The sequence below is a fragment of the Tetrao urogallus genome, assembly GCF_951394365.1.
Source record: "Tetrao urogallus genome assembly, chromosome: 5".
Lineage (NCBI taxonomy): Eukaryota > Metazoa > Chordata > Aves > Galliformes > Phasianidae > Tetrao > Tetrao urogallus.
Genome location: NC_136818.1, coordinates 16,027,654 through 16,043,609, shown reverse-complemented (window position 1 = coordinate 16,043,609; position 15,956 = coordinate 16,027,654). Strand labels below are relative to the sequence as shown.

The 15,956-nt window shown below is 34.9% G+C and overlaps 1 protein-coding gene across 1 annotated transcript in view; it reads right to left on the bottom strand.

Annotated features, from left to right (window-relative positions):
* Positions 1-673: 673 nt before the first annotated feature.
* Positions 674-15,956, bottom strand: part of CCDC18 (coiled-coil domain containing 18) — a gene marked incomplete at its 3' end in the record, with an annotated part of 28,643 nt that continues 13,360 nt past the window's right edge. Inside the window, exons 17-28 of the mRNA XM_079535828.1 lie at positions 14,805-14,921; positions 13,410-13,577; positions 12,799-12,941; positions 12,009-12,172; positions 11,020-11,233; positions 9,961-10,060; positions 8,811-8,927; positions 8,246-8,389; positions 6,969-7,172; positions 5,687-5,818; positions 3,606-3,803; positions 674-772 (exon numbers count right to left, since the gene is read on the bottom strand). Coding sequence (XP_079391954.1) covers positions 674-772; positions 3,606-3,803; positions 5,687-5,818; positions 6,969-7,172; positions 8,246-8,389; positions 8,811-8,927; positions 9,961-10,060; positions 11,020-11,233; positions 12,009-12,172; positions 12,799-12,941; positions 13,410-13,577; positions 14,805-14,921 — 1,800 coding nt within the window. The remainder of the gene's footprint in view (positions 773-3,605; positions 3,804-5,686; positions 5,819-6,968; positions 7,173-8,245; positions 8,390-8,810; positions 8,928-9,960; positions 10,061-11,019; positions 11,234-12,008; positions 12,173-12,798; positions 12,942-13,409; positions 13,578-14,804; positions 14,922-15,956) is intronic.

The following is a 15,956-nucleotide window of genomic DNA, read 5'->3' as shown; positions in this document are numbered from 1 at the left end:
GCGGAGTTAGGAGACAAGTTGTTTAGACACATTCCTCACATTGCTTTCTGGCACTGCTCCCATACAAGACAAGAGAAAGTGAGTAAGTACACCAGCAGGGACAATCAGCCAGGAAGGCTCTGAGCACGTCAGCTTTACTACATCCTTGCAATCACTGACATCTTTGAACTATTTCGATTCACAGATTCAAGAATAAAGTTTTCCAAGAAACAGTAACTCCATGTCAGTGCAACACAGTTCACAAGAAGGAACTTTCCAGGCTTCGTGCAGATGTAAACTAGTTATTACCTCAAGAAGAGTAGGACTCCACAGAAACATTCATCTAAAATTACATTAGTTTCCAAATGAGGAAATTAATGTAGACAGTACAACAAGTTAAATTATTAATTTTTCAGACCAACAACAAGAGAACACAGCGCCAAAACTTTGTAATAAAATATAATTATGATTCTTTGTATTCATCAGGCTTCTCACACTGTGTGACCACAGCTTTTAGCATTCACATACATAATTATGTACAAACACTGTTTGGCTGATCCAGCTATTTGAAAAATTGCTTTTGCTGCTCATGCACATTTATATTTAGTGCATGTGGGAGGGGCAAGTGAGGCTTTATGCAACACCACATTAGTGGAATTCCACTAGCGTGGTGACAACTGTAATTACAGAAAGGTTATTTTCTCCTTTTAAGCCCCTCAAACCAGGATTCCATGTTTCTCTGTTTTACAACATCAGTCGGAATTTTGATGCACAAATTTCTAGACAAACTGATCTGCTGAACAAGAGGAAAAAATATTTTTTCAATTATTACAATGGTCTAATTAATTCTACTGGTCTTCATTTACTATTATTTAGAGGAGTAAAGAGCTTGATTTAAAATACACAATACAGTCATTTCCACAACAAAACTACACAACATCCTGATTTTTATACTGAAAAAATAATCTGAAACCACAGAATAGATATTTCATGAGTGCAACTTATCAACAGCTGTGAAATGTGCACCTGATTTTGTATAACTGGAAACTGAGTAGTTGGACTTGTGGAGCATGTTTGCACATCTAGTTAAAGTGACCTACCTGCTGCCAAGGAGTTTAGCATGATCCTACCTGCAGAGCTCCTGAAATAACACAGCTAGCCTTTTTTTTTTTTTTTTTTTTTCCTGGCTGAGATGCACTCTTAATACAATCAACATATAACTTAAGCCTAAGACCTAAACTGCAATACATTAATTTTTGTACCTCACTAGTTCAAAATAGCTTTACTAGCTGGATTTTCCAAATTATAAACCTATCTTAATGTGCATAAATCACATTTGTACCAATCTGACTTGAATTTAGGCCTCATAACCATGTTTACACTTTCTGATGCTTATGCCATTACCAGTGTTAGAGAGTCACTAGCCATTTATACTAGCTATACAGTACAGCATTTTTGGAAAACCTGCAAATAAAGTTTTGGAATGTATAGTTGAATCAATATTTTTACTATGATTTTTAGTTTGGAAAAAAAAGCATTAAAATTCTCTGTTTCTCATGCATCTTTACATCCGAAAGACACTGCTGGAATACAGCAAGCATACTTTCCTACAGTCTATTTGTGATCAAATCAATGCTCTAAAGCATCTTACAAAGAGGTCCATTTTAATAACTGTTCTAAGCGTACAAAGTTGCAGAGACTAACAAACACAAATTTATTCCTTAAGAAAATCTGTTAAAAAGGTAATACCACTGTGCTCTTAATTAATTAATCTTAATTAAACGTGCAACACAATAATGCCATTTAAAACCATTGGGAAAAGAAACAGAGCTGAAATTAGGTCTTGCAACTCAACATATTTAAAAAAAATAAATTTTATTTCTGAAAAATAAAATAAGTGAATATATTAAGACAATAATCACAAAAATGGTTGGAAAATTAAGTCTGGCTTTTGCACCAGCACAAATACATTCATTGCTTATAAATGTTAGATTAAAATTTCTTCTTATAATGTTGCCAGCAACAGCATTCCAGAGTTAGTGTTGTCAACAGTTTCTTCCTTCATAATTCTCTAACCTAGAACAAAACAACTGTGATCAGAGCCTCTTTAAAATATTTGAGTTTAGTTTACCATATCTAAATCTTTTTGCATTAAGATATTACTTTTCATTTTGAAGATTACTTTTAACAAATTAAGCCAACTACCTGCAGGTCTCAAGTCCATGGCTTCTTTCTGAAATTCTGCCTCCTGGACTGAAATTATTAATGCACTTGTTTACTGCTCTGTCAACAGAAGCGACTTCCTTTCAAAATAAACTCTGCTTACAAATCTTTCAAAATGTATTAAGTTCCGGGAGATAAGTAGGAAATTACACAGCATACTTTGAAAAGAAATATTAACAAAAAATAATTGTACAAAATTTGTACAAGGACTACTGTCTCTTGAAATAAATCCTCTACATAAGGCTTAAGGTTTCACTGTGAACCAGACTGTTAAGATATTAACAATTCAAGTTTCTGGAAACAGAGGAAGTGTTTGCAAAACCTGTATCAACAGCACTGAAGTATTTCTGTCATGTGAAAGGAAAAAAGCCTACAGTTTGTAACGATACGTTAATAAAATTTTACCCAGTTCATGAGTATTCTGGATTTTATGAAGTAAACAGAAATAAATACAATAAATAAATTAGGAGTTGGATTTGATGAACCTTAGGGTCCCCTTCCAACTGGGGATATTCTATGATTCCAGGAAATATGGTCTATTACAGGGTAGGGTTTTTTTGTTGTTAACTTGTAAGGGTTTGGCTTTTTTCCACCTTTAAAATAGCTTTGCATTCCAAACAATTATTTGGCAGTTATTTATTAAAAAAAAGTAAAATAAAAGGAAGGTGATCAACAAAACAATTCTTCTGGTATATAATGCATAGCAGCAGCATTTACAGTAGTCAATACCACGTACTTTATTGATCACCCCAATATTTGGTATCATCACATTAGAATATGGCTCCTGTTTATCATGCATACAAAAGCCATTACCTTGCATCTATTAAATATTAGCTAGATGCTTATTCTTTAAAGGGAATACTGTAAACAGCGTACACATCTTCAAGGAGCACATAATAAGCTTATAGCTAATGAATAAAGGACTATTATACTAACTTCTAGTCATTTTTGTACTATGTATGAGATGTATCTCATCTTTCCCACTGCTTCCTGCATTTAAGAAACACAAATATGCAGACTTTTTTTTTTTTTTTTGCAAAAAAATATGTATTTTTTAAACAGTAAGCTATAAAACACATCAATGCACATACACTGCTTGGGACCGAAATGACACACCCAAGTCTTAGATGACAACAGAATCATCCTGTAGTCCTTCAATGTCTTTCACATAAGAACAGAAACCCTCTATCATATCTACGAGGTTGGCTAAAATGAACACTTTAGACCTTAAGGACTTAAGTTTACATGCATTGCAGTTATTCCACTTTCCTCCATCATTACTTAAACTAAATGATAAATATAAAAATGGAACTGGATGATTACAATCACTTTGTTCAATTCTCTTGGTAAACGAGAATTTGCCTTAGATGTTTTATGTATAACAGGTGGGTAAGTCAGCTTACCTTAACAAGCAATGTTTCACTTGCAGCACGAACCATTTCATCTCTCACCTGAAGCTGTAACTGCAGATTAGTGACATTATCTTGAGCCTCTTCTAACTCTACCTTCACCTGCTGTAACTGTTCACTCAGATGGTAAGAATCAAAGTTCTGGTGTTCTGTTGATATCTGTCTTTTTGCTTGGTCTTTCTCGTGAGCAAGCTTCTCAAGTGTAAGAAATATGAGAAAATCATTGTAAAAATTAAATATTGATTTAGGAAAACATACACTTAATTTTTTTGTACTTCTCTTGGTATTACTAATAAAATTTTTATTTCTCATTTCAGTAAGCAACTTGGCCACAGAAGATTAATTTGCCGTAAGAGTGTTCTGCCATTGTAAATTGTCTCTCTTTTTTTTTTTTTTTTTTTTTTAAATCTTTTAAATGAGGAAAGTAAAATAAAGCACTCTGGGAAGTTGAAGTTAACAACATCTTCACCACAGATTAAAGCAAAAAATAAAACTTTAACTGAAGAAATCTGTAATTTTGCTATTTTATGAATCTCAAAAGGACAAGAATGAACAAAGAGAGAAATCAAGGTAACAGACTTTCTAACCTGCACTGATATATCCCCTGTATCAGAAAAGTAGTGCATTAAGGGGAAAAAAAACAAATGACAACCCACCCATACCACCTGGCCCCAGCAAAACACATCCACCCACACTGCTTTCCCCAGATCCATCAGGTAACTGAAGTCTTAGAAGTAGCACAAAGTTTTTGTGGAAGATCAGTTAGTCAGTCTGCAATAAAAATGTTTTACTAATGGAGAACATTTTCTTACGTTATGTTTATTCATAGAACATTTTCAAACACGGAAGCAACCCTATAACATTGAGGATGGAGCTAGAACCTTTGTCATATTTTTACGCACAATGGTTCTAAAATTTAGTTTTCTATCCACTTAACTAAAATGAAAACAAACTTGAAATTTAATTTCCTTCATCGTAAGTCTCTTAAGGAATACAGCTAGTGTAGGTATATTCACAAAGCTTCACATCTTTCTTGGGCCTCATTTTTCCTTTGCAAAAACAATAGAAGGAATTTTCTGAATGCTAGAAGTTATTCTGAATCTAAGAATGAAACAACTCCCTACTTTAATGCAGAATACAGAAAATGATCCTTGTAACATAGACATCTCCAAGGTTCCTTTTAATTAGAAATAAGCATGTTAATATTTTCAAAAGTATGAGAGTTTTTGCACTCCAATGGACAGAATTTTAGAAACTAATGCCCTATGCAAAACTGCTTTTACAAAGCTTGATGTCAAAAGGTGATCAATAAGCCTTATACTGATATAGTAAACCCCTTAATCAGGTGAACTATTGAGATCTACAAGAACTACAACTTCTACCTTGTCCAAAGAACCCAAGTAAAATGGTTTGTTCCCATACCCCCAAAATTTCCTATTACAAAGAATCTCATTAACATTTTGTGCATCCAGCTTATTCCTTTGGATTTTATTTTTTTCTTCTGACATTTTATTTATGCAACCTTCATCCAGCTCAGAGTTTTATCCAGGAGTACGTCTCCAATGAGAAAGACAGAATATATCACAGGAAAATAAGCTTAAGTGCATCATCCTCACTGTGAGAGAAGGAAGAATCTGGTGATATACTGGATTCATTATCTTAGAGCTTAGTCCTTTAATGACAAAAAATACTTTTTTGTCTGGAAAGGATGTGTCTAACCAGTAGCTCTTATAGGCACCTTAAGAATCAGCCTCAGAGTGTTAGAAGGTGGAAATGTTAGTGACGTGTCTGAAGGACAGCAGCAGGCACTGTCCGTTTCGTATCCAGACCTTGACTATCCTGTATCATCTCCGTAACAGAAGTTAATGTGGAAAAGCTGACACCGCTTTTATCTGCAGTTAAAGAACCTTCCTATTCAGCCAGAACACAGTAAGCCTCCCCCCTGCTCCACAGACATCAAATGCCTTCAGTGACTTCACATATGACTTCTCAGATGTCTCACTCTAGGAAAAGAAATAGATAAATAAAATAATCGAAATGGCAGGAGCTGTTTCAGTTCTGATGCATAACTTTACCTGACAAGTGTCTTGTAATGAAGTTATTTCTGCAAAAAGCCTGTTTATCTCAGATTGCATCTGCAGTTGTAGTTGAGCTTCACGAGCTTTGGCAGCACCCAGTTCTTCTGCCAGACGGTTCGCACGAGATTCCTGAAGGACAGAAAGACATAGTATGAATCCTGCCTGTATCTGAAAAACACTGTAAAATGCAACACATTATTTACTCTTGAAAAATTATAGGCGATAAGTGAATCACATTCTCTCTGTTTAATGCAAAGAAGCACAACAAGGTTAACCATTTCTTCTATTTGTTCATATGGAATCAGCAGTGGAACAGGGCCTTAAGTCAAATACAAGGTTTTTGAGTAACAGTGGTAGAGTCCTTTAAATAGGGGGGATTTTGCTGGTCATTAATTTAGTTACACATTCGAGCAGGAAACTACATAATCTAAAGTATTTCCCAGAAGTAACCCAAACAGGAAATAGATGGCAATTAAGTTATTTTCTTGTATATTTTAGACAAACAAAAACAACCACCCACAACTGCCTTTTATGAGAACACTTCTAAAGCTTACACAAGACTGCATAGCTGCAGCACTGCATTTCTAGATAATCAAAACTGGTAAAGATAAAACTACATTTGTGCAAATGAATGCTCCTTCCTAACCTAGAGTGCTGTCTGACTGCACTTTTTTTTTTTAAAATAATTGGTAATAAAAGAGAAGTAGCCATCTTCAGTGAAGACGAACAGCAACTGGGTATGACCTGTGTACTCAAAACAAGACAGACAAGATACCTGTTTTGTGAGTTCTGATTAAGTGTAGGTTCTCTGCAGATACTTAGTTATGGAAATACACCAGCTATTTCCCATTTCTGCTCCATACATAAAAGGAAATATCATCTTCTGGTTAACGGTTTGGTTAACTCTACTAAAAAATAAAAAATGCAACAACTGCATTTTTAAATCTGGGTTTTTTCTTTGTCTGCCATTACCCAATTACACAGAAGAGATTTTGAAATTTTCTTCTTCCAGAAGAGGTGCTACTTAGTGTGAAATGGCAAGGGAAAACAAAACTCAGACATTTTCATGTCAACCATGTCAAACAGAGCTGCAATACATGTTATAAACTTCAAGCACTAAAGTAAATGCATCCTTTCAAAAAAAAAAATATATATATATGTATATATATATATATATATATATATATATACATACATATATTTTTTTTCCCAACAATTAGTTATATTAATAATGAACATATGGAACAAATTCCAATTCTGAATTGAAATGTTAAGTCACCTTCTCTTGGGACAGATAATTTACTTCTTCTAATTCACACGCAAGTCTGTCTGCTTCTCTTTGGGACTGCACAAGCATTTGACGAGCCTCCAGTAGCTCTGAGTGAGTGTGCTGCAGCTGTTCTCGTTCTAGCTTCAATTGCTGACCCAAATCTAATGCTTCCCTGTACTGGTCTCCAATGCAGTTCTCCTGGTTTTTCACTGTCTGTAACAGGTAAATAACTTCAGACCTCAAAGATCAGAAATACCAAACTATTCACATTCATTCTTCTCTTCCTGAGGGGAAAAAGAAAGCAATAGCAACAACAAAAAACACGAGCCAAACATAAAGCTCCAACATTACTTTCTATGTTTACTGCCTTTAGAATGTTGCAGAGATGTCATACATTATATCTGTGGTCCATCTAAGTTCTGTGTCATCTCTCTCAACAGCCAGTGTAGACATTTAAAATAAAGCTTTAACAAAATTTCTTGACAGATACATATACATATATATATATACATATACATACATACATATATATATATATACATACATATATATAGAGAGAGAGAGAGAGAGAAACACATCCATAGAAAGTGTATTTGTAACACATTCACTAATTACTGATTTAATGTCTGAGAACAGGTGTTAGTATAACTCAAATAAAATTTGCTGTCCCCTTTATTTATACGCTCCCATTTAAAATGTAAATACAAACAGAACAACCCTTCCAGTTCCTATGAGCATGCCAGCTCTCAATGTTCTTTGAGGCAATTATTTCCACAAGATAAATACCTAAGATACAAAAAAATCTCATCATACAGCAATTTTTTAATATCATTTCAAAGGAGAGCAGCTCCATATCCAGAACGCCACACCACCAAAGACTGTCAATATTTTGATTTCTTCACAAAGCCAATAATTAACAGTATGCATTAGATTTGTCCTTTTAAAATCCTTAAACTGGCTAGGGAATTAAGATCCTGTAAACACCGGGATATACAATGCAATTACATGGGGAGTGGTAATGACACCTGATTAAAAGACACTGTACAGTTCTTGGCAGGCAATGACAGCAATGGCATCAAAAATTTGATAACGGTTTTTAAGTGAATTCTACCCAGAAATTTAAAAGGAGAGTTTCGCAGGGTTTACAGCCACTCTGTTTATGGAGAAGGGTGTTTAACCTTCACTGTTTCTTAAACAGTCACACAGGCAACAGTACTAAGAATTGTGCAATGCACTGTGAGTAACAGCAAGGGGAAAGACAGGTTGAAATCCAAGAAACATTTTACCTTCTCAAGAGCTTCTAGGCTCTGTTGTTGTCTTTCCATTTTCTTCTTCAGCTGATTTATTTCTTGATTTCTCTGGAGCAGTTCAAAGTCTTTTTCACGAAGTTCCTCCTTACAATGCTGGAGTTTGCCCTCCAAGGTCTCAATCTGAACAGAAAATTCAACTGCATTAGAGTAGATATTTTACTAAACCCAGAACAATTTAGGAAACGTTACAAATCCTGCAGTAACACTGACTTTGTGTTCTTTTTTGATTTCTGATTCATTTTGCCAGTTTTTCTGTATTAGATGAGCAGTTTGGAAATTATCATATTAACTAGAAATAGATTTTCATTTTAATACTAGGAACTCTCTAATACAATTTACAAATATAAATCTAATTATATTGACAAATATAAAATATTTTTGCTGGTACAATATCACAGTATCCTTCCTTCCCCTAAAATATAGCATCAGTTATTCTCTTCTGAGTTTAACCTGACTTAACCAGCTTCTGTGTCCCAGGAGCAGATATTCTTATATAACTGACTGCCATTCATTATGTAAACTGTTTTAAAGCAAGAATTACCTGTTTATTACATTCCTTAACTTCTAACTCTGATTTCTCTAAATTGCACTCTAACTGAATTATTTGTTGTTCCATTTCTCCCTTATGTTCACGAACTGTCATATCCAACTGTGCAATCTAGATATAAAAAAGGAAAAAAGGAAATATTTTCAGCTATTATGCAAAATTTAAGCAGCAATACTACAAAATATAGCAAAATTAATTAAACCTATCTTCTGTAGCGTAGAAAAAATATTCTTCTAAACAGTCAATATAAAAATGAATCTCATTTTAAAGCACACACAAAAAAACAGTGAGGTAGCAAAGAGATGACTGAAAAAATGAGGGAAAAAGAAGTCTGTAACAGAATGTTTAGATGCACAAAATATAATCAAGTTCTCAGTTTAATCTGAATTTAATTAGTAGCTCATTATATGTACCTGTCATTGTAGGAAGCACAAATTTTGCCAGGGCAGAAAATAAAAAAAAAAGATCCTGTTGCTTCAATGAAGTCTTGGAACACTTCACAGAGTACTGTGGCAAGAATATATTGGAAAGTCTGACCTCCTTACAGTCTCAGCTCCTTACCCCTCCTACCCCTTCAAATGTTCTTGGATACACAAGCTGTTAGCCCCTGCAAGAACTAGTTATTGGCCTTTAGTTTTCTCATTTATACTTGACAGAAGAATAGTTTCTCCATAAGGGATACCAAATCCTGAAGTCAAGCCAGAAGACTGAAAACGCTTCATGTCAGCTACAAAAATTTCTTCACAGTAAAGATGCCATTTCATAGTCAGAGATTTCTTTAGATCTAGAGAAGAGTGCTCCAGTACAAATAAGGAAATGAATCTAAAATCTCGAAGCGCGCTTCAGTGCAGACTTTTGCTCTCTTTTATCAAACATCAAGATGACAACCCATGTCCTGCACCTTTACTACTATCAGAATTATGGGATGGATTTATAATACCAACAGCCTGTGTATCCTTAGGGAAGGCACAATTTGATCTTCCAGTTGCCATAAGGCTTCAGGAATACAGAGCCAGTTTTCAGGTTGACACTGTGGCTAAATTAACAACATAGTCTGGAATGATGGGATAAAGCAATTAAATCTAGCAGTTTTTTTAATACAAAATAAGAACAATTGTGAGTTACATACTTAAAGTTATCTGACCTGTGCTGCTCTTTGTTTCAGTTCCCAATTCCTTTCTTTCAATGCTTGGTCCATATCAAGCAGCTCTTGTTTTTTGTCTTCAATTTCTCCCTTGCAATACCTGAAATCCATGCATGCACATTCAGTTATTTAGCTTAAAGTATCCAACTTGAAAACAATCACATCTATTACTTAAAGCCAAGTATCCCTACAAAGTGACTCAACTAACTTAGTAAAAGAGCAAACCCAAATGGAATAACTGGGTTATTTCCCTTTCGCAAATACCTGCAGAATTTCAAGTTTTTAACTGATTACCCAGACAAGATTTGAATAACATTGTTAAAAAACAGTAGCATAGAAGAAACAGACTTCAATTTAGGGGCAGAAAGGAAACTGGACAATTTCATAGAATCATAGAATAGAATCATAGAATGGCCTGGGTTGAAAAGGACCACAATGATCACGTAATTTCAACCCCCTGCTATGCGCAGGGTCACCAACCAACAGACCAGGCTGCCCAGAGCCACATCCAGCCTGGCCTTGAATGCCCACAGGGATGGGGCATCCACAACCTCCTTGGGCAACCTGTTCCAGTGCATCACCACCCTCTGTGTGAAAAACTTCCTCCTAATATCCAACCTAAACCTCGTTGTTTTGTCTTAGTTTGAAACCATTTCCCCTTGTCCTGCCACAATCAGCCCACATAAACAGTCATATCCCCTCCTGTTTATACGCTCCCCTCAGATACTGGAAGGCCACAATGAGGTCTCCCTGGAGCCTTCTCTTCTCCAAGCTAAACAAGCCCAATTCCCTCAACCTTTTCTTATAGGAGAGGTGCTCCAGCCCTCTGATCAACTGCAGTATATAAGAAAGTCATTTCCCATAATTAATATAATTTCATGGCTTTGGAATTAAAAAAAAACAAAAAAAACAAACAAACAAAAAAAAAAACAAGCACACCACAAATCACCTAGAGATTAGAGAGCTGTTAAGATTTAAGACAACCACCCAAGCTACACACTATTCCTAAACAAATGTTAACATAACTGAATTTTTGTGATTGAAATGATACTAACTTACCTGAGCTCAGCTGTTAGATTGATGATAGCAACCTGCTTCTCCTCCAGAGACAACTGTGCATTCTGTAATGCATCTTGCAACCCCTGAAGCTGCAGTGAAACGACTTTTAATTCTCCATGTGCATTCTGCAATGCAGATTCTAGTTCCTCTATTTTCTGCAACGCCTCCCTGTGGCAAGTCTCACTTTGAAGCAGTTTATCTTCTAAAGCAGTCACTATTTAACATGCACAAAACAAATCACAAAGTGTTTAATCATGAGTCAAGGCTTTACACAACATCACTGCCTATTAGCGCTGGCGGCCTCAATCAGTTTTCAGTATCACTGTTTTCATAGTAAAATCCAGAAAAACAGTGACTTCTGAAGTTAGCTGCCATGAATGTGTGGCCATGTAAGCCCTGACTGTTTGTTCTCTTTTTTTAAAATCAAGATCACGACCTATGATTGATCTGAAATTTGAGTATGTATCTAAAACACTCTAAATCATGAAACACACAACATAGCAACTTAATACACAGTGCTACAAAAAAGCACAACTGTTGAAAAGAATGGTAAAAAAAAGTAGGGGGGAGGATGGTTAGAAAGTTTGTTATTTCCATAAGCTTTCCCATGATTTTTATTTTTTAACAAGAGATGAGTTTTCACAAACAGCATATACCTCTGTCATAATTGTGCTTCTTGTTTGATTACCACATTAAGAATCTGCGTTACCACCATCTGTGGGCAATTTGCTTAGTCATTTCACACAGGATAAAGGTATATCCCACAATAATGAGGCTCTGCAGATGTCCCTTGAAAATAAGCCAATGGGGTTTTGTTTGTCTTTTAATGGAATTCCCAACATAAAAAACACAATTATGAAAAATCTGCAGAATTATCGCAGTCTGAATCTCCTGTGCTTGATAATATGTACAATGGGGAAACATCAAAGCTAATACACTGCAAAACAGCACAATTAAAGGAAGCCTGAAAAGCAGAACAGCTGAGTTACCCTCACTTGTCTTTTCACCGAGCTCTGATTGTGCTTCCTTCAAAGTGATGTCCAAATGACTTATTTGCATTGTTTTGTCATCAATGTCTTGTTTTAATTGCACTACTTCTTTTTCCATACCAGTAAGTTCATTCTTATACTCATCCATCTCCAGTGTTTTTTGTCTAAATAAAAGATGCAGCCAGAACAAAATTAACCTTGTGACAACAAAAGCAACATATCTTTATCCTTGAGCTCTGAAAAGACAAATACTTTCACAAATAGTGAATACTGTGGAACCCAGGGGAATTCTGTTAGCAGATATGTCACAGGTATACTACGGATCCTGTCAATTTCATTTGAAGCAGTAATGTTAAACAAAGTTAAACAAAGTTGGTTATGGAAAGATCCTATTGAGATATTACTCTCATCAATTATGCAAATAACAGACCTGTCAGCATCAACATTAAAAAAAAAAAAGTCAAGAAGGCTTTTTCTGCAATAAAACCAATGCATTATTTTAAACTTACCAAGCCCTCCATGAATTACAAGCAATTTGGTATATTTACGAATTCATTTGTATTATGACACCATTTTTAGAGTAAATAGGTTGCCTGGACACAAATTAATTCCATCTGAAGACTGTTACAGAACCTCACACTGCTGCTAGTTAGAACCTTTCTGTCTAACTTCCAGTCCATTGCTCAAACAATGAATGATCTAACTACACAGCTGAATAACACTTCAGAGTACAATCTTTCTTTTTGATATTTAATACTCAGAATATTCTTCTCAGTTACTCAGAACTTACCGGATTACGTTATTAAGTTCATCCACCTTTCGTCTGTTTAAATCTGCTTCCAGGCAAGTTAGGTAAAGTTTCTCCTCTACCTTTCTCAACTCATCTTCTGCATATACTTTCTGTTTCTGAAGTTCTTGTTCTAAAGTAGATAGCTATTTAAGATTGTATTAAAAACAAACAAACAGTATTTTTAAAGTTACACAACATAGAAAAATGCATCTTTGTCTTGTAACAAACACACACACTGAAACTTGTAATAAAACGGTTATCTCTGCAGTCTCAAATTGCATACAGTTTAAGGCTAGGACTTTGCAGTCACATTGAAAGAGAAGTGGTTTTGAGCAAATGTAACTAGGCTTGTCTTTTGAGTTTCAATACACTTGCCCTTAGTTGAAGTCTAAGGCCTAATTTACCAAGCACGCAGCCACAGAATGGCTGAAGTTTTTAACAACACAGAACTTGCTTTAACACAAATCAAACTGGTAATCCTTTATTTTAGATATATCTGAAATAATGAAAATCAAATCAGTTATGAACATACTGATTTTAAAGGTATGCAAAATGCAAAAATTAAAGAATTAAAACAGTTGTCCCTACGCAGACTTCCAACTGTACTATACCTGTTCTTCAAGCTTAGTTTGATTATCTTCCAGTTCCCCAGTTCTAATAGTTTCTTGCTGCAACATTTGCTGCTGATGATGCAGAGTTTGTTGCAGGAGAACGTTCTGTTCATTTGTGTCCTGAAGATTACGACCTTTTAGTTTTATTTCTTTTTGCAAATAACAAACCTGAAAATACATTTACTTTCCATCACTATAAAGCATTTTTATTCACACTCATCTATCCTTTGTTCTTAATCACAGATTTATAAAAAATTCTATAAGATTTTGGCTGTGAATTTTGTGCATCAGTTTCAACAGTACATAACACATCATTCAGTTGCGCTTTACAAAATGAGCAAAGTAGTCATTTATCAACATTAATCTTTTAATTCCTGCTTTTTAACTACATTTGAACTGCTAATATTTTAAGAACAAATTCAACAAATTTAACAAAGATTTCTCATTTATAAACTACTGAACTACTTTTCTTTTTGGCACTCTTCTTACTTAATTTCTCAGGAAGTTCCTGTCCTCCCCATTAAATTTAGTTCAGTCTCTCCCTTTATTTCTTCCTGCTTCTGTGACAACAGTCATTCCAATAACAGCCATGTACTTTGAGTGTCTAGCTTCACCATGTGTTGAAGAGTCTGATTTCTCAGTGAAGAAAGCCAGGAATTATCTAAAAAGTCACATTCTTCAAACAGCGTATATGAGAAGTGAAACACTAGCTGCTCACCCCAAAGTGGAGGGAGTGACTCTGCCAGTTATGTGTGGAAGTATTTATCACAGAAGTCTCACCTGCCACCCTTCCGTATCACAAGCAGTCAGTCTCTCCATGCACAGTATATGAGCAACAAGTTTTAGGACGTAGAAAGAAACAGCACGTATCACAGGCTTGTGATAATACAGAGCACAGATTTCCACTCAGTTATTCTTGTAAGCTCCATTTGACTAACACCTGTCTCTTTTTAAGTAGGGCAGTATTGTCTTGGGGGGGAAGTGGTAGAAGGGAGAAGGAACTACAGACAAAAACCTCACATGAATGTTTTAACTGATTATGCTCAGACATCTTCCCCATTAAGATACTTGCAACACAAATCAATTCTGTAAATTTACGTTCATATTGCAACAGCATGCCCCCCATTTTTTAAGACAAAGATTCCTTCCATTTAGTCTCAATTTTGCTACCTCTTTCAACAATTCATTCTCTTGGTATTTCCTTAAGTTTATCCAATGTTTCTTCGTTATGCTTTTCCCCTCGATCATCACAAAATATACAGCATTTCTTCCCAGCAATTCACAGTCACAACTCACACTACACAGGTTTTGTTTCACATTTCACAAGATTTCAGGGTAAAGCAATCAGAACAATAACTACTGTAATACAGAAAAGTTGCCAAAACAAGCTTTTACCTCTTTAGACTTCTTTTTGAGCTGATTTTGAAACATCTCCTTATTTTCTTCTGTCTGACTCAAATACAGTGCAAGTTCTTCCTTACATACATCCAGTGCTGACTCAAGTTGTTTCTCCTAGTTGAATGCCACAGATTACTTTAAATTCACATTTCTTGTTAACTAGCTAATAGCCTAAAAATGTTTAATGATCTTTGTCTAAAAATCTACATTTTAATACAAAGAGTGCAATAACAGGCACAAAAGAAAAAAGCAGAGAACTCAGATCATAAGCAGAAATGAACATGTGAAATTAAGTTTCAATATTTTAGATTAAATCAGATAAGACTACCAGTTATAAGAACATACTCCAGTATTTGTCAGTAGCTGCAGTTCAGTTTACAAATAACCCTACTTAAAGCATCAAATCATAAGACTCCCATACTTTGTTACAAATTAAAATTTACATACAGAATTCTATAAATTTGGAAATATCACTTGAGTTGTCAGAAGTCAAAAACAGAATTCATATCTGAATATATCTCAGAAAGCTACTAAAGCTTTTGTTTGTTTTCTGAGCTGAGAGACAATGCCCAAGTTCTACCAAAATGGCAAGGAAGAGTTCTATTGTAAAACAGACAGTATCAACACTGCTAATTTATTTTGCTGTTTACTGTTAATACTACTAATATGGATTTTAATTATGCCCTTCAACTATTTTGTGACTGTTATCTGCCCAAGGTTATAAAGAACAAACCTCTAGATATCATTAAGAACAGTAACTTAGCTACTTGATTTCAATGCTAAGAAACTTTTCATCAACATGAATTATGCTTATGTACAGTGTTTTCAATGGTACTGATTTCTTAAGTGATATTGGATTGTATGTTTCCCTCCTCACCAAAACAAATTGCTTTTTGAAAAGAGGCAATTACAGATCCTAATTTTAAGTATTTTAAAAACAACCCAGGTACTAGAAAGATACTCACAGTATGTACTTTCTGAATTTGTGCCAGTTTTCTATCTGTTAAGTCGATAGTAGCTAACCTTGGCAACATCTTGAGAATTTAATATCATATAAAATCTGATGGTGTTAAGTAACTAAGTGATAAAGTATAACACCACTACTGTTGCAAGTATTGCAAGGAAGACACCAAGCCAACACTAATAAGA